General features: G+C 44.0%; 1 protein-coding gene across 1 annotated transcript in view; it reads left to right on the top strand.

Annotated features, from left to right (window-relative positions):
• Positions 1-24583, top strand: part of INSC (INSC spindle orientation adaptor protein) — a 145731-nt gene that overhangs the window by 28471 nt on the left and 92677 nt on the right. Inside the window, exons 3-5 of the mRNA XM_063641064.1 lie at positions 11934-12053; positions 12215-12412; positions 13450-13550. Coding sequence (XP_063497134.1) covers positions 12338-12412; positions 13450-13550 — 176 coding nt within the window. The 5' untranslated portion in view covers positions 11934-12053; positions 12215-12337. The remainder of the gene's footprint in view (positions 1-11933; positions 12054-12214; positions 12413-13449; positions 13551-24583) is intronic.

The following is a 24583-nucleotide window of genomic DNA, read 5'->3' as shown; positions in this document are numbered from 1 at the left end:
TAGAATAGGTGATAGTTATGTCTTTTGTCCCTTTTTGTTAATGAGCTGGTGAAAACTCTTCACCCTTGTGGCTGAGCCAAGGTTTTGGTTCAGTCTGGAATCTCCTTTGAATGTCCCATACTACTTTGGTCACATAGGATGTGAGCTGTCATATTAATTGTTTCTTCTGGTCAATTTTACTAATCACAGAAAATGTCTTAGTGTTTTTGTCTGTGTTTATTCAAAACATAGTTTATTTCTTAGTCCATTTTGTGCTGCTACAACAGAATGTATAATAGAATGGCACAGACTGGCTAGTTTATAATGAATAGAAATTTATTGGCTTACAGTTCTGGAGGCTGAGAAGTCCAAAATCAAGACGTCCATGGGTTTGGTATCTAATGAAGCCATTCTCTTCTTCCGTGATGATGCCTTGCATGCTGTGCTCTTTGGGGGAAGGAAGACTAGATGCTCACATGACGGAGGTAGAAGGGCCAAGAAAGTGAATCCACTTATGTAAGGCCTTTTCTAATGGTATTAATTCATTCATGAGGGCTCTGCTCTCATGACTTACAGGCATATTTTGGAGATATGGCACATTCAATCCCAGACCACTGCAATAAAGCCAATATTACAATAAAGAGAGTTACAAAAATTATTACGTTTCCCACTGCATATAAAAGTTATGTTTATACCATACTGTAGTATATTAAGTGTGAAATAAAATTATGTCTATGTCTAAAAACAATGTACATATATAATTAAAAATACTTTATTGCTGAAATGCTAACAATCATCTGAAGCTTCAGCAAGTCATAATCTTTTTGCTGGTGGAGAGTCTTGCCTGATGTTGATGTCTGCTGACTAATTAGGGTAGTGGTTGCTAAGGTTGGGGTTGCTGTGGCAATTTCTTAAAATAAGGCAACAGTAAAGTTTGCCACATCAACTGACTCTTCTTTTTATGAAAAATTTCTTGGTGGTATGCAGTGTTTGATAGCATTTTACCCATAGTAAAACTTCTTTCAAAATTGGAGTTAATCCTCTCAAATCCTGCCACTGCTTTATTAACTAAATTTATGCTATGTTCTAAATATTGTCTCTTCACTAGGAGTAGATTACATCTTAAGAAACTTCTTTCTTTGCTCATCCATAAGAAGCAACTCCTCATCCATTTAGTTTTGTCATGAGGTTGTAGCAATTCAGTCAGGTCTTCAGGCTCCACATTTAATTCTAGTTTTCTTGCTATTTTTAACCACATCTGCAGCTGCTTCCACCACTGAAGTTTTGAACCTCTCAAAGTCATCCATGAGGATTGGAATCAACTTCTTCCAAATTCCTGTTAATATTGATATTTTGACCACCTCCCATGAATCATGAATGTTTTTAATGACATCTAGAATGGTAATTGCTTTCTAAAAGGATTTCAATTTATTATGCTAAATCCATCAGAGGAATCACTATCTATGGCAGCTACAGCCTTACAAAATGTATTTCTTAAATAATAAGACTTGAAAGTCAAAATTACTCCTTGATTCGTGGGCTGCAGAATAGATGTTAGCAGGTGTGAAAACATTAATCTCTTTCCAGATCTCCATCAGAGATTTTGACAACTAGGCGTATCATCAATGAGCAATAATATTTTGAAAGGAATATTTTTTTTCTGAGTGGTAGGTCTTAACAGTGAGCTTAAAATACTCAGTAAAACATGCTATAAACAGATCTGCTGTCATCTAGGCTTTGATGTTACATTTAAAGAGAATAGGTAGAATATATTTTGCATAATTTTTAAAGGCCCTAGAATTTTTAGAATGGTAAATGAGCATTGGCTTCAACTTAAAGTCACCAGCTGCATTAGTCCCTAACAAGAGAGTCAGCCTGTCCTTTGAAACTTTGAAACCAGGCTTTGATTTCTCCTCTCTAGCTATGAAAGTCATAGATGGCATCTTCTTCAAATATAAGGCTGTTTTGTCTCCATTGAAAATCTGTTGTTGAGTGTAGCCACCTTCGTCAATAATTTTAGCTAGATCTTCTAGATAACTTGCTGCAATTCTCCATCAGCACTTGCTGCTTCACCTTGAACTTGTATATTATGGAGATGGCCTCTTTCCTTAATCCTCATGAAGCAACCTCTGCTAGCTTCCAACTTTTCTCCTGTAGTTTCCTCACCTCTCTTAGCCTTAATAGAATGAAATAGTTAGGGCCTTGCTGTAGATTAGGCTTTGACTTAAGGGAATGTTGTGTCTGGTATCATTTTCTATCCAGACCACTCAAACTTCCTCCATATCAGAATAGGCTGTCTTGCTTTTTTATCATTCGTGTGTTCACTGAAGTAGCATTTTTCATTTCCTTGAAGAATTTTTCCTTTGCATTAACAACTTGCCTAACTGTTTGGCACAAGAGGCCTAGCTTTTGGCCTATCTGGGCTTTTGACATGCTGTCCTCACTAAGCTTAATCATTTCTAGCTTTTGATTTAAAGTGAAAGATGTGTGACTCTTCCTTTCACTTGAACATTTAGAGGGCATTGTAGGGTTAGTAATTGGCCAAATTTTAATATTGTTGTGTCTCGGGGAACAGGGAGCCCAGAGGAGAGGGAGAAAGATAGGGGAACGGCAGGTTGGTGAAGTAGTCAGAACATATACAAAACTTATTGGTTAAGTTTGCCATCTTATGGGGGTGCAATTTGTGACCCCTCCAAAACAACTACAATAGTAACATCAAAGATCACTGATCACAGATCACCACAGCAGATACAATAGTAATGAAAAATTGGAAATATTGTGAGAAATTACTAAAGTGTGACACAGAGACATGAAGTGAGCACATACTACTGGAAAATTGGCACTGATAGATTTGTTTGATGCAGGTTTGTCCCAAACCTTCAATTTGTAAAAAAAAGAAAAGAAAAAAGCAGTATCTGCAAAGCACAATAGAGTGAAGTGCCCTAATTCCCAACACTGCCACAGTGGGGATTAGGTTTCAACCTATGAACTTTGGAGGGGAAACACTGAACCACAGCAATGTCTATGTGGTAGGTTTTAAATCATATCTCTTCTATAGGACGCTTTGCTTCTTTCCAACATATTTAATGTATTTTGCTTTTTAATTTTCTCTAGTGGAAAGCAGCTCTTTGGATCTGAAGTCTGGATAGGAAATGGATCCTTCATTGGCCACAAAGATGGATATCATAAAACTTCTTACGGAGTACCATTAACTAGCCTGCTGGGTCAAAGTAGCTTCTGGTATTATTGTTTCACTTTATCTGAAATATCATGCAGGCTACATCATCTTGTGTAATTTTGACCACAACCCTGAGAAAAGGTTTTATTCCCATCTTACGGATGTAGAAGCTGAAGGTCAGAGAGGCCTTAGTAAGAGACAAAACTGGGATTGGAATCCCAACTCTGAACTTTTGGATTTTCGAGATCTCACCAGGCTACCTTCTAAATGTTATTGAGCAAACTCCAATTTAGAGGATTTGAGGAAGAAATAAAATCAGAGAAGATTGGATTATCATGGTTGTTGATGCAATGCTGTCATTTGTTCAAGGCTTTAGATTTCAGAGAAAATCATATTTGTGAAGTTATAAGAGATTGTACAATTCTCTCTCCTATGTCATTTTCCCAAGGGTATACAGACCCTTCCAACCTGGGTCCTCATAATGACTCAGAAAGGGAAATAGCTTGCCCAGTGTGCCCTTTGAGTATGATTTATGAAACAGGATGTATCCAAATTTTCACCACGTTGGAGCTATTCAATTTTCTCTAATGGCCTTTATCTGAGAGTTATGTCTATTCGTGGCAGTCACAACCAGTAAGTCATTAGCTTAAAGTATGCTGATTGTTAATTTTAGCACCCTGGGCCCTGGGCCCAGTGGGAGAGGTCTCTCGCTTTTGTAAATCGAAGCTAAGGAACATTTGAGCAGTTGGCAAACATTCACATTAGGAAAAGTTAGAAAGTAAGAAGGAATAATTTAAAAGTTAGAGTAAGAAGCAGTAGAATTGTTGGAGCTGAGGAGGCAACAGGATAGCTTTTTTCTGGCTGCCTCCCAACTGCTAGGCACTGTCCTCACCAGAAGAGAGGTAGTTTAGATCAACACCTACTGTGTGCCAGGCACTTCACATATGTGAGCTCACTAATGTGCCTAGCGTTCTTATTTTATCCTTATTATAGATCCCATTTTATAGACAAAAAACCTAATGCTCAAGGTCACACAGCTATTAATGGATGGAGCTCACATTTGAACCTGGGCAGTTGACTCCTGAATCTGTATTCTTAACCAACAGAGCTCTGGATGAGGGTGGCTAAAAGGGCCAACCAAGCCTCCCTTGGAGCTACATTTTGCCTAAGATCTTGAGATCTGGGCACCAGATTCTCACTTTTGATCATTAAATAATTTTCAGCTCAGAGCTAGCTTCCAGAATGCCAGTAAGTGCAGCTTTCTTCTGTGGCTTAGGGCTGGGAGCTCCTCTGATGAGTAGCTGGTCAATCAGAGCCCCAGAGCCAGGAATGGCCCACCCTGAGACACAAGGTGAAGACAGCCATGGCTTTCCTGATTCCAGGAGCCTGAGCTTTCCTCTGAGATAGCCACACAAGCTCCTTCAGGGGAGGCTGCTTGGACAAGCTGGAGCTCTCTAGAGGATGTGTATTCATATAAACCAGGTGCTAGCACACATGGGCACCAACCAGTGAGGACACCTTGACACTGGGCTCCTCTCTCTCTGACCTCTGGGGACTCATGGGCACTTCTGAGTTAACCTGCCTGTCCCATTCCAGAGCTGAACTGAATCTGAACAGGACTCATTAATTTCCCTGCCCACTCTTTATTTCCTCGTACTTGATAACCACAGCAAAGGGGAAAGTGCAAGCATACTTGCACTTTCCCAGTTTTACAGGTGGAGAACTAAGGCTCCATTGACTTCCTATGGTAAACCACTCTGAGGCGCTGGTGGGCCTGTTCCCTCCAGCCAGGCAAAGCCTTATTTGGATTTCCCATGGTGGGAATGAGGAAGCCTGTGTGCATGTCCCAGGTGTAGCTTGGCTTGCTGTGTGACCTCAGTCGTTGCCTTTTTCTTTTTTTTGATTTCTTTCTTTCTTCTTTTTTTTTTTTTTCTTTTAGAGGCAGGGTCTTGCTCAGGCTGAAGTGCAGTGGCATAATCATAGCTCACTGTAACCTTAAATTCCTGGGTTCAGGCAGTCCCCCCACCTCTGCCTCCCCAGTAGCTGGGACTACAGGAATGCACTACCATGCCCCATCTAATTTTTCTTTTTCTTTTTTTGTAGAGATGGGGTCTTGCTATGTAGCCCAGGCTGGCCTCAAACTCCTGGCTTCAGGTGATACCCTTGCCTCGGTCTCTCAAAGTGCTAGGATTGCAGGTGTGAGCCACTGCACACAGCCTCTCTTCTTCTTTTGAACTTGTCTCTCCGTTGTCCACGTTAACCCGTCTGTGCTTCTGGCTCCTCATCTGAAAAATGGAGATAACAATAGTAAACTACCTCGTGGGGTTATTTTGAGGACTAAATGTAAAGCATTTAGAACAGTACCTTATACATAGTAAACACCTAAGAAGTGTTTCTCCCTGTCTGCCTCCTCTTCCTCCTCCTCCTCCTCCTCATTATTATTATTACTACAAGGTGGTAATCTCTAAGGCCCCCCTACCAGTTCTCATACTCTGAGAGTATAATGTGAGCTCCTCCAAGAAGGCTGCCTGGACATTGCCTGGGAGCTGTAGTCTTAGCCCTGTCAAGGTCATGGATGTATTTGTGTAGATGAGATTCCTATTGCCTTCTAGGTGAGGCCTAAAAGGTAGATGTATCCAATTAGTCAGGTGAAGGCTCGGGACCTTGTCTGAGCTTTGTTGAAACTATTTTGGCTCCAGAATTGAGGGGCGGAACAAAGGTCTGGGTGGGGCCCCCTCTACCTGATGTAAGTCGTTCTGGGCTATCCAGCCAGGGTCTCAGGTCCTGGAGGGGATTCAGCCCTGCTCTCTGAGTCCTGAGGTCTGTTCTGCCTACTTGTTGGGCTCTGACACCTGACAGCTGTGAGAGGCTATTGGGGCTTCCTCCAGGGAGCTAGAGCTGTCTATATTTCATGAGGCTCAGTTCATTCAGCAGGGCTGGGTGGCAGCTTGCTTGGTTTCTTGTGCCTCCCCTGGGAACGAGGGCTGTTAAAGTATCTGACTGCTGCAGGATGCCAACCACAACAGCTAGCAATAGCTCCAATGACTATTGCCACCCTTGCACAGGTCACATAGAGGTCCAGAGTAGGGTGGGGAGGGAGATATGTTGTGATTACCTCCTAGAGCTCTTTGCAGCCCTTCTTTCCACTCCTGGGTTCCTACCTCTCCACCCCTAGGGCTTTAGTGCTCCGACTGAAAGCTTGCACCTGCCTCTTAAATTAACCCCTGTTGCTGGTCTTACTTTCTGGAGTTCATCCACTCCACTGGTTACCATGAGGACTGAAATTCCACTCTGATCATTTCACTCCCCTTCTCAAACACCTTTGATGGCTCCCTATCACCAATAGGACAGAGACTAAATAATCAGTTCCTTTCATAGTCAGGGCTATAGAAGCACCTTCCCTCCAGCCTCCTGAGAGAGATCTGGGTCCCCAAATACTTGCTCCATTTTCTGGTTTCTTTGCCATGGCTCACACTGCTCTTGGCACTGAATGCCCTTGTCCCATCTTCCCCTGGCAAAATCCCTCCCTCCATTTGAGGCCCAGCTCAGGTGTCACCTTCTCTAAGGTGAAGAAGTCTTCTGTATTTCCCTAGCTGAAAGTGACCACTCCTTTTTCTGCATTCCCATGCATTCCCATGCTGAGATAGTTTCCTATAAACTCCACCACCAGGCCAGAGTGCTCCAGCCTTCTTGAAACACTTGCAGTTCCCTAATCTCACTATGCTCGTGATTCTGTGTCAAATGCTCTTCCTTGTGCCCTGAACACTCTTCTTTTTAGCCCCCTGTCTGTCCTATGGGAGAACTTGATGAACACAGAGCTGGGAGTGGAGAGGGAGGCTGCCTAGTTGGGTACGACCACACAGTGAGGACTGTAAGAACTCAGGAGGGACAGGCAGCTTTGTCTCAGTGGATGTTAGGATGTAGAGAGCTTTCTTTTTTTTGTTTTTTGTATATATATTTTTATTATACTTTAAGTTCTAGGGTACATGTGCACAAAGTGCAGGTTTGTTACATATGTATACACATGCCATGTTGGTTTAGAGCACTTTCAATGCACAGTGCATATGGTATGCAAAGGCTCCTCCTCCCCACCCTGAGTATTCATCTCACTGAATACTCATCACGGCATGGTGAAATAGTTACCATTGTTCCAGTTTATGTGTGAGGAAGCTGAGCTTCCTTCCACAAGAACCCACCCAGTCAGTGAGCAAGTGTCTATCGATCATTATGCACCAGCCTATGTCAGGCACGGGGGGTATGGCAGTGGCAGTGAGCGGCACATTCCTCTAGTCCCTGCTCCCCACCTTCGGGGGAGAAAGACATTAAGCTCTTATTAAGCCCCTAATGTTACAGTTAATTATTTAATTACAACTGTGATAAAGTCTATGGAGGAGAAATACCGAGGGGACTAGGGAATCTTATAATGAAGGACATGACTGAATCCATGGGTCAGGGAAGCTACCCTGAGGAAGTGGCATTTGTTCTGAGCTCTCACCAAGGAATAACTTGGTGAGAGGAGACAGAGGAGAGGTTGTTGGGGTCAGAGGAAGGAGTACCATGAAGGTGTTTGGCAGGGGGAGGCGTGGCTTGCTGCAGGGATGAACAGCAGCTGGAATGGCTGCAAGGCTGAAGGACAAGAGGGGTGGTTAGACAGGGACAAGATCCATATGATGCAAGTAGGCCATGGCAGGGTTTGGTCTTTGTCTTAGTAGCACCAGGAAGCCATTGAAGGATTTTAAACAGTGAGTTGATGTGATTAGATTTGTGCTTGAGATCACCCTTGTGGTTGTGTGGGGAACAATTTAGAGGGGGGCATGTCTGGAAAGGGGTGAGTGATGAAAGGAAGCCCTTGCAGAGGTCCAAGTGAGAGATGCCAATGCCTTTGACCAGGGAGGCGGTCATGAGATGAAAAAAATATGATGAGGGAAAGGGATGTATCCAGGATAATTCTCAGGCAAGACATCCAGATCTAGCCTCTGGGCTCTAAATCCTGTGCATTTTGCACACACCGGGGAAGGCAAATTGAAAAAAAGCCTACATTGTAGTCCCATTTTAAGGTGTAATCTGCATGCCAGGTACAAAGGAACTTGATTCTTCTGCAGGTACCACAAGGCCTCAAAAAGAAATCTCCTTTCAGTCTCAAGCTCCTAGTCCTGTGCACCTGATTGGTGAATCCTAGGTCACGTGCTTCTGCCCTGTGTGCCTGATTGGTGGCACTTAAGTCATGTGTTTTACTCTTGCTGCAAAGGATTCTGGGAAACAAGTGCCTGGCTTTTTAAGTTTCTATGTTGGGAGACAGGTTTCCACTTCACTAAGACTCTTAAGCAAAGGGATATTTCTCAAATGTAGGAAATGGGTTCATAAGTTAGAGGCCAGAAAGAAAGATAAATGTTTACACATGGATTGTCTTGGTGCTCACAACAATCTTATGAGGTTGTCTATTTTTGCCCCATTTTACGATGGGAAACAGATATGGAAACACTGGAAAAGCACTGATTTCTTCCTCAGTAAAGCAGTGCTAAGAGCCTTTTCAGCTCCAAATGTAGAGATTCATAATGATGGACAGCTGTGTTGCTTCCAGCTCTTGCACTTTCTGAAGTCTTTGAGAAAGAGTCATATCTGCCTGATGCTGTCCAACTCCTCTTCGACTCCCCAGCAGCCTCCTCCCTGTTCCTAGAGCTGCGGCCAAAGCTTAACTACTTTCCGCAATACTTACTGTCCCCTGTCCCTTCCATGTTGACAGCCCTAATATTGACAGCCCTAATGGGATTGCAGATTAAGCAATCCCAGACATACTTGGAGCTGTACCTGGATCGGCCCATTAGACAATGGTAGAAACCATCTTTGCTCCTGATTTTAATTGAATAATTTACTGTAAATAGCCTCCATTTCCTCCACAAACCCTGTGTCGTTAGCCAAATGGAGGTGAGCAAAGGCTGCCTCTAATGGGATGTGGGTGCAGAGATGAGTTGTCCAAATGGAGCTGTTGTCACAGCAAACATTGAATTAAATCAGAGACACTTAAGACTTCAAGTCTTTCTTGTAAACTAGTCACTTCTGGTGGGAGCTACATAGCCCAGAGCCCTGAAGAAACAAGGTTGCAGGATCCATGGTGGGATTTTCAGTGAATTAGGAAAGGCCCTGCCTGGGATAGGTGATGGAGGGATTTCCTCTTCCCTGCTCACTCCTACATGTGTCCTTTTCACCTCTCTTCCTGGGAAAAGCAGCAACTCTGCTCTGAGATGTATTTCTTAACTCTTCCTTCCAACAGGAAGGGTACTTCTTCTTGGAGACTGCTATATACCAAGCACAATATCGGGGACTTTTGCAAGTAATCTCATTTAATCCTCATGATGCTCCTGGGAAGTAGGTGCAATTGAGGAAACCACATTTTCAGCGGGTGGGCAATTTTCCCAAGGTTATGTACTTATCAGGTCAGGATTTGTACAAGACAGGATTTGAATCTATCAGATTCCAAAGTTCATGTTCTTTTTGCAACACCAGTGAGGACATAGTACAGGACTAAGGGCTTGTCTTGAACTCAGTTTTGGTTTCCTAACATTCTGTGTAGCTTTGGAAGGAGTTTATTCTTCAAGTCTGCTCAACAGGATGAGTCTGACTTAGGGCTGTGGGAGTGGGTGGGTGCAAGGGCTTCAGACTGAAGATGGAATTTGCAGTAGGAGCTTCCCTGAGGATAGCATGCTTTAAACAGGTCTCTTTGCAGCTTTAACTGGGACTATGATCTCCCCTCCCCTGATCCCTTTAGGAACTATCTCTGCCCATATGACTTTCACAAAAGTGCTAATAAATGAGGAACAAAAGAGAAATGTCCCCATTGTCAAGCCACCCTTCCTCATTCCATATGACTGCAGTGTTTGCTTTTCTTCCTGAGGGCTGTGTCACTGAGGGCTGGCACTAGGTGAAGCTGGAAGATTTACAGTCTGGGAAGTGGGAGCAGTAGGCAGTGCTGGTGAGAGGGAAGAGTGCTGGGCTGTCTGAGAAGGGTCCCCTGGGTTGGGTGTTGCCATTCGGGAATGGAGTCAGGCTGTCTGTTAGCAAAGGCTGAACACAGGCTCTTATCTTCATCTGCTCCAGCACCTCCCCTTCAATCAACAAACCTGGATTCTAGTCGTCTGCCACCTACTAACCTGTGCTTCTCACTGAATTTAAGAGGTCTCATCTGTAACAAAGGATGATGATAGCATTAAATGAACTAATACTATATGAAGCATTTAGAACAGTGCCTGGCACATAACACACGCTCAGTAAATATTAGCTGTAATTATTGTTGTTATAGACACTTTATAAACATCAACTGGGCTAAAGAAGTATTTCCTATCTCGCCTTCCAGATATTCTTCCTCATCCCTAGTGAAAATGAGCTGTGATTCCTCTGAGAGCTAATCTGATTCACAACCCAGACTTTGACCATGCAGGTCATTGGGTCAGGACTGTTCCCAATCCCACATTCAGTAAGATTTGGCTTTAGACATTAAGGAATCTTATCCTTTTGGGGCGAAGAGGCAGCCAATAATGACACAGTCTGTGAATAGGCAGTGATGCATATGCAATCGGATGTCCTTAAGGTGCCTCTCCAGCCTCTGGTAACACAAGAGATCACATGAAGCAAGGTTTGTGAGCTGGCAGCTCCCCCTGCATAACTGCTGGGAAGCTATGGGTCAAAAAGATGAATGATGGCACCTCACTGGAGTGCTTTAAAAAATCAAGATATATTAGGCTTATCGCAGTTCCCTCAGCTAACAGCCCAGAGGCTCCTGAAGGAAAAGAAGTCGATTGTTTTGCCTTGTTGCTGCTGTGTTCTAGCTGGCTTCTTGTGCTCACTGCTTCTTTCCGAAGAGTTCACAGGTTGGTGATCCAGAATTGGCTATAGAATGTATGGTCACAGAGCTGTATTTCCGGAATCTCCCTCTTAGAAATTCAGAACACTTTCTTGCATTCAGGCTTCTGCTCATGACAACTCTTTTTTTTTTTTCCTCTGGGTCCCTCAGAGATGACTTGAATCAGAGTCAGAGATTCCTCTAATACTCTGTGGTATGTATGCTTCACCTCATCCTACAGTTTCCTTTTGGTCCAAACTTCAAAGGGCCCTGGAATTTTCTTAGTATTTTCCTGTCTCCTCTCCTACCTTAGGCTCTAATCGCCACTTCAACATTTTTACTTTGCCTCTTTTCTTCTCAATGATGAAGATGTTGAAGTAAAACAAAATCTACTTGCTCACTGCCATCTAATCACATCTTAGTTTTACCCTGAGAAGTTGGTATTTTCCTTTTTTGTACTTTAGTCAAACATATCAAAAGGGAGCAAACACCTCATTTTATTGTTCCTAGTTTTTCTTTTGTGCCATCCCTTTCAGTCTACTGGCTTACTAGATTCCAAAAATATACCTTCTCAATAATGACAATAATGATGGAAATAACGATGGTGATAAATGCTAATGAATGCTCGTTGAGCCTCTCGCTGTGCTAAGTGAGTGACCTGTATCTCATTTTCTGCATCTCCCTTAGCATAGCTGACCAGAGAGCTGAGCACATAGCAGACTTATAGGACATAACAATAATAACAGCTAACTATTTATTTAGCTCTTACGTTGGCCGTATACTTCCACGTTCCTAATCTCATGTCATCCTTATACTAGCTCTTTAAAATAGTTATTATATTACATTATTAAAATAGATATTATTATCCTCAGTTACAGATGAAGAGATGGGGCTCAACATCAATGTATTAAAAATTTATCCCTCTCATTCTTTCAACAGACGTGTAGAGTGCAGGCTAAGTGCCTGGCCCTTGGCTCAGTTCCAGAAACACATGTGGTGTCTATCCTCAAGAAGCTCACAGTCTAGTAAGCTCCACAGACAAAGAAACAGGCAACGGCAGTAAGTCTCTGGAAATATCTAGCACCCTAGTTTATTCTGGGCTCCTGCCTCCCCACACTTTTCAGACTGACCATTTTCTTCTTTCTTCCCAGCATTATGAGGAGTGCTTTGTGTTCACCCACATCATTATTGAAGTGCTCCTCCTCCATTCTTTTCTATAGGGCTCCCGTGTAATCACGGAGTAAGACTCTTCTGTTGATGTGCCCAGGCAAAGGTGACAGAATCTGCATATTCCTCAGGGAGGGCTTACTCATAGGCTTTGAGGAGTTGGCAGAGAGAGAGAAATGAAAAAGAGATTGTGTACAAAAAGGCCTCCAGGAGCACAGCAGGGACAAGGCGAGGGAGAAAAATACAAACAGGTGGGTAGCTGGTTTGGGTTTAAATGTGAGGCACAGGGAAGCCAGCTACATCCTCAGTGCTGGGATTGGGAGTCCCCAGAACCTGGATTACTTTTATTCATTAGGATGCTTTTGGCTGTGTAGAACAAAAACCCTCACTCAGACTGACTTAAACAACAAGAGCTTTTATTTTCTTAGATAATGGGAAGCCTAGAGCTGGGCCAGACTCCAGCATTAGTTGATTCAGTGGCATAGTGATCAAGGACCCAGCATTTTTTTCTTGGTATGCTAACTTTGTTCTCCAGCTAGTGCTGCTCGTGATTGCAAGATGGTCTCTAGCAGCAGTGAAGTGAATATGCTCCCTTGTTCAAGTCCAACAGGAGACATACTGCCTCACCTTGCAACTCTCTGTTGGGAGAAAGAACACTTTTCCTAGAAGCAATCCTGTCATGGCTCATTGGCCTAAATTGAGCCACATGCCTATTTCTGAACCAATCACTGGCAATTTGGGTGCAATTATATCATCTGAAGTGGAATGGATTTGGGAAAGCAACCACTATGCCAATAACAGGGTCACATTTTCCAGGACAGACTTAAGCATAATCACAGTGAATAAGCCAGTTCTACAGTGGTAATAGCCAGGGAATTAGAATATAGAATTGCCAGTTTTAGCAAGTAATACAGGATGCCCAGTTAAATGTGAATCTCAGATAAACCATAGATACTTTTTTAGTACAAGTATGTCCTATGCAGTACATATAGGCTGTGTGTCCCAATATTTGATACATACCAAAATAAGTCAGGCAAATATTTGGCAATTGGAATAAGAAAATATTTTAGAGATATAAAGTGGGCTAGGGACTTAGAAACAAGATCAAATCTGGGTTCTGCCTTACTTGTGTGAGGATACTGGAGTGTAAATGGTTCAAAAGAAGAAGAGGGCTAAGAGGCTTTACCTCTTTGTCTGCTTTGGTTCCTTGTGGCCTGGGACCGGGAGAGAAAGTGATTGCGCCTCCTCTTTTAGGGCCTCGTTGTGCCATCCTGCCCTCTATTTTCAGGGTCACGACCGCTGCGAGCAGGCCTTGCTGCAGATTGGGATCAACATGATGGCACTGCCTGGAGGTCGCCACCTGGACTCCGTCACCCTGCCGGGTCAGCGGTAAGTCCTACAGCTGTCACTCCAGGCCAGGCCTGCCCCATCTGAACCCTGACTGAGGCCCAGTTCCAGCATCCTGAGGCTGCAGGTGACCCCATCTTCCCACGCAATTTTCTGGGGAGGAAGCCGAGCATAAGGTATTGGGGATGTCATGTTCACTCAGCAAATATTAATGGAACTGGGCCCTGCGATACAGAAGAATCAGGCATATCCCAGCCCCTAATGAGCTGAAGTCTAATGCTGAGGCTGACCATGAAACAAAGAATCGAATGGGTGTGCTAGTAACATAGAGGATGCCCGAGGAGGCTCCTGATCCTGCCTGGCTAGGGGACTAGAGCCACTGGGGGTCCTTGGCATTAGTGGAGGCCCTCTCTGAGGCTTTTGGAAGGTGTCATTCTGCCCTCGGTTGTCTTCTCTTTTGCCCAGAGCATCAAGGAGAAAACTGAGCATAGAGCTGATCCTTGGGAAGTACTTGTCCTGAGTTGGTCAATGAGGGAGGGTGGGAAAGGCACATACTGAGAAGAAGGTGAAGCCCGGATAACAAGGTGAGAGGGGCTTGAGAACATCCTGTCTGAAGAAGAAGACACTTGGGGCCACCAGAGGTGCCTGCACACAGCTGGAAGATGTGGTAAGGCAGGTGCAGGTTTGATGTGGCTGGTCCTGGAGCCTGAACCTGAACCAGTATTAGAAGCGCCAGGGTGTTAGATCTTTGCTGCCCAACTGTCCCAGTTTGCCGGGGCCTATACTGATTTGGGTATGGAAGTCCTGTGGCCTTGAAAAGTCCTGGCAAACCTGGAAAGTTGGTCACTGTAATGTAGGTTTGGTCTATAGAGGAGCTCAGTAACCTCAGAGTGCTTGGGGATTCCACTTTGCCTTATTTATTTATTTATTTTGCTGAGACATTTTGATGGGGTTATTTTGAGGCAACACAATCCAAGTATCTTTTGTAAAACTATGAAACCATTGTTTTATTTTGTAATGTTTTGTGTTACATATTCCATGTATCACTGACATTTTACCTTTATCTTTATCCCTCCATCTGAATTACTTGGGATTTCATCTTACCATGTCATTAATTTCGATATTGTTTGGTTATTGAGTATTTGTTTTGGAGTATGTGTTGCTTTTAAAATCAGAAAAAAATTATTATTTGTTAAAAGTCTACTGGAACTGGTTTAGCCTCTGTGTACACACCCACAAAGCCATCATTATAAAGAGGTTTTAGGATGTGATATACAATTCGTACATGTTCCTGAGGACTCAGAGCATGGTTAGAAATGCCACTCAGAATTTCCTCTGCAGCTGGAAGTCAAGAATAAGAGATCATATAGGGGTCCAATTATCTTTGCACACAGCACCTCTAAGGTGGAACTCAGAGATGATGAGATACAGACCTGTCAGGATATATGTGGTTTCCTAAAGATGGGGCCTGCCTTAGCCTGGAATGGCTGATGGCCTTTCATGAGACGGGGAAGTAGGGTCAGCTTTGTACACATGACTGCCTGGCTTCAAGGCTGAGTTATACTTCTTACTAGCTGTGTGGTCTGTGCAAGTTCCTGAACTCTATCATCTGTTCCTCACTTTTCTCATGTAGAAAAGGGGGTAACTAGCACCTGCTTCATAGAGTTAATGTGAGGATTAAATACATCTATATATGCAAAGTACGTGTCACACATCGAGAGCTACATATGCAGAGCCATTACTTATTGAGTGCCTGCTGCTGTGTGTTGGAGCTCTTCACGTAGGTGATCTGGGGAAATTCTTCCAGAAATTCCTCTCCTGACCCTTAATCCTCAGCAAGTGACCTGAGTGAGAAAAAGAAATCATAGACAGACACTCTCAACAGCCTAATATTTAAAACCAGGAAAAAGTGAAACTATCCTGGTTGAAGTGAAGCCTGAGTCTCTCCTGTCCAAATAGTTGGTTGGGAACTGTGTAGCCAGGTGGGTAGCAGCAGCTCTGGCTATAGGGCTTTGGGATCTCTCCAAACACCCCCTTGCAGTCCTGGTATGGTCAGATCTGAACCTGTGCTGGGGTTGAGGAAGCCATCATCGCAGGGACATTTAGGACAGTGGTTAGGAGTGCAAACGCTCCAGCTTGGTTCTTGGTTCTGCTACATAGTAGTCATAACTTTGAGCTTTAGTTTCTTCATCTATGAGATGAGGATAATTTATACATGCATCATTGGGTTGTTAGGAGCATTTAAAATGATATGTATGAAGCCCCTGGCTGGAGCATAGGACCTGCTTAATCAACGCTAATTTCTCCTGCTTCCCATGAGCAATAGGTGCTCTGAGTAGAGAATGAGGGGCAAAGATCAGATCTTGGACCATTTTAGGCCATTGAGAACCACTGACCTATCTCTCCCTCTCTCTCTCCCACTTGCAACCTCTTCAGAAGTCTTGAGGTCACAGGAAATTAAATTACATGAAAATGATTTAGGAATCAAATTATTAGGAGGCAAGGCATTATTTCTAACTGATCTTGCACAGCAAATCCATTGGGAGGAAAACCCCAGACTGACCTAACATCAGGAGTTATGGCTGGCCATAAAAGATGTAGCTTGTGAAATCTTTTTTTTCCACAATGTCTTCAGCCTTACAGTTCTGATAGGGTGGGGTGAGCAACAGCGAGAGGGTGGTATTTCCTTTAATATGTTCAAAACCTAGCATTGCCAGGCCTAGCCAGAACACTGAAGGAATAGAATCCCTGGATCTAGCAACCTGTTAATTGTGTATGTTCCAGGGGCCTATGCATGGTCCACATTCACAGAGAAGGCGCATGTGTAGTTACAGGATGTCAGAAGTGTTAGTTTGCCTATGATGCAATCTGAAGCAGCATAATAGGCAGATAGTAGCAGTCACGTCTTCTTTCCTCCTGTTCCAAGCTGCCAAGGCCTCTCTTGTGGGGAATAACACTATGGTTATTGTCTCCAAATAAATAATTCATGCTGAATAATTGACTTCTTTCTGTTGTGTTCCACTGAAACTGAATTTCATTTTGCAGTGCCATTGTTTACCTCAGTGCACAAAAATAAATAAACAAGTACTGCCATGTTGCATGGAAGCATCCAGCAGCCTGGGTAAATCATATGGGTGAGGCCATTGGTATTTGAGACCCTTGTGAGTAAATAGCAGCACAAAGGGCTGTTCTAGGTGCAGATTCCTAGGCGAGAGTAGAGGTCAAGAGCAACAGCCTCCTAGGCCAGAAGTTGGGATCCCTTGCTGAACTGGCATGAGTGACGGGAAGTGGTCTGACAGGGTGTGGTGGTTCTCAGCTCTGTATCTGAGTCTCCTGGGATGCTTTCATATTTAAAAACAATAAAATAAGCAAAAGAACAAAACTCTACTCTTGGAATCTCTTATGTGGGGCTAAGTGGTTGAAAGCATGTAGACCTTGGAATCAGACTTGGGTTCAAATCCCAGTTCACCTCCTACCAGCTCTGTGACCTTGAGTGGCTGTTTAAGCGGTCTATGCACCTGTTTTTTCTTCAACATAGTGGCAGTGACAGCTGCTTTAAAGGGTAGTAGAAGTGCTTGGATCCAGGAAAGAAGGTCTCTCTAGAGCCTCAGGGTGCTCTGCAGTACACAAGCCTCACTTTCCCCGGTCATAGAAATCAGTGGTCCCCACTCCTGGTCCTCAGCCTGTTAGGAACTGGGCCCCCGCACAGCAGGAGGTGAGTGGCCAGCAAGAGCAAGCATTACTGCCTGAGCTCTGTCTCCTGTCAGATCAGAGGCGGCAGTAGATTCTCATAGGAGCGCGAACCCTACTGTGAACTGCTCGCGTGAGGGATTTAGGTTGTATGTTCCTTATGGGAATGTGATACCCACCACCCACAGCCTCCCTGCATGGAAAAATTGTCTTCCACTAAACCAGTCCCTGGTGCCAAAAGTCCCTGGTGCTGACAAGGTTAGGGACTGCTGGTATAAATAACAGTAATAATCTCTCTCCCTCCCACCAGGTAGTGAAAACGACGCAATCTCTGGTCTAAGTACCTCCCTGGGGGGTGGTCAAAGATTTACTGATGGAAGTGAAGGGGGCCAGAGATGAGCTTCCTGGATAGCAGGAGATTGTAGCTGCTATGTCCCTGGCTGGTCTTCATTTGCTCCTCTGGCCTCCCATCTTTCCATCTGGGATGCTGATCTTCTTGTTGGTTCTGGGCATGGTGGTGGTGCTGCTGGAACATAGCCATGGTGGTCAGCATGTTGGGCCCAGGCTTTACACTCCCAGGGTTGTGCCCTCCACCGTCACAGCCTGGCCTTCATATTCTGCCAAGATCCAGATGACCCAGTCCTTTGGTTTAACTTTCTTTATGGGAAGGCTTCTGGGGTGTAAGCTGGAGGCCAGGGTCCACACAGGGCTGGGTCCAGATGTCCCCTTCCTTCCCCACTTCCTTCTATAACTTATCTAGCCCACAAATCATCTATGGCATTTAGAATTTTTCTCTCTGGATCCCTGCCAGTGAAAAGTCAGGGTGGCAATATTGATTAATAGGCAGGCCTTTGCAAACCCCTACAACAAAGTTGGCTTACGGTTTCAAGTACTTGTTATGGGCTGGGTACTCCACACAGCTATTCATTTAGTCTTCACTATGACCCATGTGTATAATTATTATTATCTATATTTTGCAAACAGGAGGTCATAGGTTGAGTTATATGGGAACAGCCTTTTAGGTGGGGTTTAGAGTTCAGAGTGGTTTTTAGTGACCATCTTTGGGATCAATGCCTGTGGAAGGGGGAGGAAGGAAGCAGGACTGGGTGAAAGGTGAAGTTGAGCTGCAAAACCTGGCTCAGTGATGTCAACTGATCTTGCAGGAAGCTTTGGAATCAGTGTTGTTGTCCATTGGCCAAAATGTCCAGGGCCTTCGTGTCCCACCTTGATCTGTCCTTGGAGTATGTTAGAAAATATTTTAAACTGGGAAGCCATTAGGCTGGGGCTGCTCCAACACTTTAGGTTTCTACATAGCAAACTGAAGCCCAACGTCAACAGTAAAATGAAACTAGAAACTTTACTGTTCAGAAATCAACTAACCTTTAATTAGGATCTTTCCCCTTTAATCATTACATGCATTTTCTTTGTTTTCCTTCTGTGTTCAGCCCATAAAAGCTTGCCGTCCATGCTGCTTCAGAGGAGCTCTCCAGCCTCTTCTGGCTCTGAGTGCTGCCTGATTCATGAATTGTTTTTTGCTCAAATAAACTTTGTTAAATTTATTTTTTCTAAACTAGGAAGGATGTGATCTTAGGTGAGATGGCTCTGAGAACATCTGGAGGGCCTGAAAGCTGAAGGCTGTTGGCTAATGATACTCCCAGCAGCTGGGACAATAAATCCTGCCCAAAAGAGGAATCTCGGTAGCACATCACAATGTCTATCTCATAAGAGAACTGAGCCTTGAGGAGGTGAAGTTACTTGCTCAAGAACAGAGCTGACAGGTAGAGAGCTAGGATACATGTTTCTACATGGTGCTTAAACCTGAGTGCTGGGTAGTACTCTAACCAATCTCTGTCTTTTCCATAAAGAAATTGTTTACTCATTTATGCAGGTAGTTGTTTATTAATTAGCTTTCAACAAAGTTCTTCTGTAAATATTTATGGAGTGTGGGTCATCTGCCTTGTATGGTGCCGTGTGCTTGAGGACATGTTGGTGACCTAGTTGGTGACCTAGTTTCCTGCCCTCATGGAACTCAGTCATTATTCACTAACTTCTCTTTTGGCCTGATCAGGCCTGGATTTGTAGCAAGTATACAGTTTGGGGCTTTCATCTGTGACTTCTCCCTGGGAGTGAAACACTTTTTCACATGGTTTCCATTCAGCTTGGCATATGAGATGAGCCTGGACTGGATGCAGCTGCAGTTTGTGGCAGGCAACCTCCTGGTTGCCCATGGCTAGCTGGGGAGATAACTAGCTTCCCTGAGCCAGTGGGGGCCATTGCAGGCCAGCTTGTCTCCATGTAGATGATGGCTTGCATATGTGCACCTCTGTTCTGTGGCCAGTTTTCTGCTGCTGGGACATTTTCTATGCTTGTGGTGAGATGTGCAGACTGTAATTGTGAATGGGATAATTGGATATTTTTCTGTTGTTTAAGCTGAAAAGAAGGCCAATCAAAGCTAGACTTGAATTCCATCCTTTCTCCCATTTCCAAAGAGAAATCCACAGAAACATAGGGTGTGACCCTGAGAAGGCAGAGGGACAATGATTCAATAGTTATTTTTAAGAAGAGAGGCTGGATTTATACTTTTGTACAGTGCTGGGAACCGAGATCATAGAGACATTGGATATTGTTGCTAGAGTTTCCCCAGAGTTCATCTATGCCATCCCTTCATTATAAGAGGGGGAAACTGAGGCCCGGAGAGGGGAATGTAACTGTCACAATACTCTTCAGGCTGCTTTCCCACCTTTTGGAGTCCTGCCTCCCCTGGGTTGTGTTTCTTAAATTAATGCTCTCACTCAGCCTTCAGTAAATCTTAGAAGCTCTGTGTCCCCACTTCAGTGGAGTTCTCACATAGCAATTATTTGTAATAGAAAAATCAATTTTATTCATTCATTTGAATGAGATTTACTTTGGACCAAGAACTTACTTTGAGCCAAGCCTTGGGTAGGCCAATAACAATTTATGTATATGTCATCTTTTCTGCTCAAGGATAAATGTCCTAAGGGCCTAAGGGCTAAATTCATATTTGGTTCATATTTACGCTCCTGACTACGATAAAATGCACACAGTAGGATCTCAATAAGGGATTGTTGAGTAAATAAATGTTTAATAGCTGTTTGATAAATGAATGATGAACTCTTGGCTAGGGAGTCTCAGGTGATGGTGAGAAATTAAATTAAATAGCTTGGATTGTGTTTTATTCTTTAATACACTCTTCTGTATCCAGCAAGCTATTCTCATTTTTTTTAGTATAAAATTGCTGTTTGGAGGGAAAGGGTAAGCCAGAGATTTATCCTGATTAATTTAAATACTCCCTTTGAGTGGGAGCCAAAGATTTAATTGGCTGAAGGAGTCAGAGAGTTGAAGAGGCTTTGTTTCCTTCTAATGAAGAATAATTAAGAAGTATTTTTAGTCTTTACATTTAAGTTCACTGGAAAAAAGTTTGCAATCTCAACATCAAATCCCCTGCAGGAGAGCACAGTGCAGTGGGGAGCATGGATTAGGAGCCAGGGGCCAGACTTCCACTGATATTCTGTGTGTTCTTGGACAATTTTTCTCTCTCTCTGAGTCTTAGTTTCTTCATCTGAGGATGAGGAGGTAGACAAAAGTATCCCCGGGGACCCTTCCAGCTTTAACATTCTAAGTCTGTGAGTGAGTTTTGAATGCTTTTGTCCCTCTTTTTGGACAAAAATAACCCATGTTAGTGCCACAGGGATAGGAAAGCAAATCCATTGACTAAAACAAGTTCTTCCCATTCTTTCCTGTGAAATGTGCAAAGGGGTCTTGTGTTTGCCTTGTGGCTGGGATGGACATTTCAAGGCATAGTAGTTTGGGAGTCCTCTAAGGATCTAAAATGTGCCCTGTTCAGGTTTTATAGAAGCCCCTTGGTATAGCCAGGAGAAGTATTCTATGGTGGGGTTGTGGGGTGACCTAGGGTGCCCTGCCTTGATGGAATATAATACAGGTAAACACATGGATCCTAGCATTCTAACATTCTGCAAAATTTGAGCCAGTCATTTTCAACTTTACCTCCACTCCTCTGGCTACACTTAGCAACTTGCCATTTTCCCAACACATGAGTCCGTGGTTCTACTTCTTTGCACATGGTGTTTCTTCTGTTTGAAGCTCTATCCTCTTCCAATACTAACTCTTTTCCTGAGAAACTTGAGGGCATCCTTTAAAGACTAGCCTGGAAAACCTATTGAGATATTCTGGCTTGGGTTACAAATCTCTTCTCTGTGCTCCCCTAATTCTCTGTGTTAACTTCAAAATGCCATTTGCAGCACAGTGATCCATAATTGTTTGTTTACAATTATTTAGTAAATCTTTATAGACTGCCTATGAAGTACTGGGTGCTGTTGTAGGTAGAGGGAGTATGTCACTGTGCAATAAACGATCCTGCCCTCATGGGGACCATATTCTCACATCTCTCCTCTGTAATCCTAGCACACAGGCCCAGTGCCTGGCCCACTTGGGGTGCTTAGTACGTTTTGGAGGTCACTTCCAAGTCTTTCAGGTATAGTAAATTGTTCATTTACGGGGAACTCCCCACTTCACACAGAAGGTAGACTAAAGTAAGGCAGAGAAATCCAAATTCCAGACTTTGAAGACTTTTAAAGTTCCATTCTAAATGAAAAGAAATTAAAATGGGCCAAGAAAAGAATAGGAATAGATTTCCACAAACTATTCACCCTAGAGTTTTGGGGACACTGGACACCAGATCAGCAGGATAAGCTGGGAATAAGGAACTGGTACCAGTAGCTGGAGGCCAGGGTACAGATCTTCTGAGCTGGGAAAATTGTTCTCTTTGGCCTCTAAGGGGTCAGGCACAGTGACCTTCTCCAAGTGGTAGGCTTTGGGGAATGAAGGAGGCGGTCCATAAGGCAAGGGCAGAGGCAGGGCAAGGCCACTGAGGGAATGAGGAGACCTCTAGGCAGTCAGGGTCCCATGAGGATCTCTCCCCACTGTATCACTACTTACATGGTCTTCTGGGCTTCCCTGCAGCTGCTACAAATTCATCAGAGGTCTGTGATGTTGAGGCCAGGGTCAGAAGTTCTGTCCTGAATGTTGAAAACATGCACCCCAATTTTCCTCAGAAAGAAACCAGACAAGGGTTTGAAAAAAGACCAGACACTCCATCATCTTTATATGATCATAAACTATAAAAAGTCAATCGTATGTCACCTAAGGGCAGTCTTGCATAGCAGAAAGAGCTCCAGCTTTGGATTTGAGGGTTTCAGTATTAGCTAAATTGCTAAAAACCATCAAAGAGCATAGCATAATAATTAAGAACAGGGCTCTGGTCTCACATTGCCTGGATTTTTGTTTCCACTTATTCATTGTGTGATGTTGGCCAAGTCACCCAGCCTACCAAATCTCAGTTCTGGGAATCTCACAGGATTGTTTTGAGGGTTAATTAAGCCATTAAGATTGAATAAAGCATTTAGCACACTGCTGAGAACATAATAAGTACTCAATCAACTTTAGCTTTATTGCCACTATTAACAATGAGGTCTTAGACAAGTTATGTAATGCCTCTAGGCCTCAGTTTCTCCATCTGTAGAATGGGGATGGCAATCTCCAGTCATCAAACCACAGTGAGACCTGGAGCAGAAGGTTCTTGGTACATTGAAGATGCACTATAGGTGGTAATCCTCCCTTTTTGTTGTGTGAGTTAATTCCTTCTGACTTTGGAATACCCCTGAGGAAATATTGTAGGGAGAACACTGTTTCATACTGCAATTTCTTGGTATGAGACTTTGCTACTCCCTTCTCCCACCCCAATTCCACCCTGCATAATTCCAGCTTAGAAAAAACTTACCGGCCTGTAGCCTGGTATGTGGAGATGATTGTAGTTGCATTTGGCTTTGTGTTTGAGTCTGTCAGACTTCAGAAAGCCCAAATTTTAGGACTCAGTCCCCTCATTCCAGATGTTCAGGACAGCCTCCATCAGAATGCAATGAATAGGGCTACTTGGGGAATAGGCAACTTCTGGGAGCTGGGTAGGACTCCCGGGAGCCACGTTCACTGTCTTGGATGCCCTCCTTGCTCTCCAGGCAAGGGGACAATCTTAATAGCATCAACTTCAGATTTCAGTTCACTGTGGAGACTACGGAAATCAAACCTGAGTCCTGGCCCCTGGCCTCTCCAGCTCCTTGGCCAGGGATCTTACAAGCTCCTGACTCTGGTGGTTTTCCACCATGAAGGGAATGTGACTCATTGCCATTCCATCTGCCTTGACCTCAATTTTCAATTCCCGTCCTCTGTGTGAGTAATAGGATCAGTCATTCGTACTTGCAAAGGAAGGATATCATGCATAGTGAGATGGCAGCTCAAAGTTTATGGCTGAGGACAGTTGACCCACTGGGAGTTGGAAGGGGCAGGGGCAGCAGGCAGCCCCCACCACACAGCCAGAACTGCTCTGTTTAATCAGATTTTTCATACTGGGGTCAAGCAGCAAATCCAGTAGGAGAGGTGGAGCCCAGAGAGTCAGCGAGCTAATGACAGAGACTCAGGCAAGCTATGCAATTATGGGATGTTCAGCACTAACACAGTCCAAACCTTAATGAGCTGCAGTCCCTAGACTCCCAAAATTGAGAAGGGCGCTTATTATGTGGCGGCACCGTGACCCTGGCTGGTATTAGATGGGCTTGTGGTGGGGCCATGTGGGATTCACCAGGTCCAATCTCCTTCCTGAGAAAGCTGGGGCCCCCTTTGATGGGCCCCTCTGCAAGGCCTGACCCCCACTTCTGCTGTGGCCTTGTGCTCTCCACTTGTCAGAGGCCACACCCTGTAATCAAACCAAATGAAAACAGTTCCTCCCTGGATGTGTTTCCTGTCTCAGCGAGGGCAGCAGCTTCAAGAGAAACCAGGGGAGTCAACTTTGATTCTTTCCTTTTCTTCACGCTCATATCCTATCCTGTCCCTCCCAGATCTTCCTATCCCATGCCATTGCCTTAGTTCAGGCTTCTGTCTTTCTTCTCTTTCTGTTTTATAACTATCATTTCCCAACAGGCTACTCTCCTGCCTAGGATTTAACCTGGCTGTGATTCATTTTTTACTGATTCTTTGCACAATTGTTGTCACTTGCCTGCTCTAAAATGCTTTTGGTGGCTCCAAGTTGCCTTTGGGATTAAATCTATATCCCTGATCATGGCATTCGAGGTCTTTGATCAACTAGTCCCTGTTTCTCTCTTCAGACCTGTTCCTAGTCCCTCCCTCAGAGGCCCCTGATGTTATAGTCTAGTGAAACTTCTTGCCATATGACTTTTTGGCCATATGCCTCTGGGCCTTTGTACATGGTGTCTCCACTATGTGGAAGTCTTTTTGCCTTTGTCATCCTGGCAACTCCTCTCCTCTAAGAACTAGAGCAAATGTTACTTCCTTTG

This window comes from Symphalangus syndactylus, chromosome 6 (assembly GCF_028878055.3).
Source record: "Symphalangus syndactylus isolate Jambi chromosome 6, NHGRI_mSymSyn1-v2.1_pri, whole genome shotgun sequence".
Lineage (NCBI taxonomy): Eukaryota > Metazoa > Chordata > Mammalia > Primates > Hylobatidae > Symphalangus > Symphalangus syndactylus.
The sequence above is the reverse complement of the archived record's forward strand: the minus strand, read 5'-3'. Positions and strand labels throughout refer to the sequence as shown.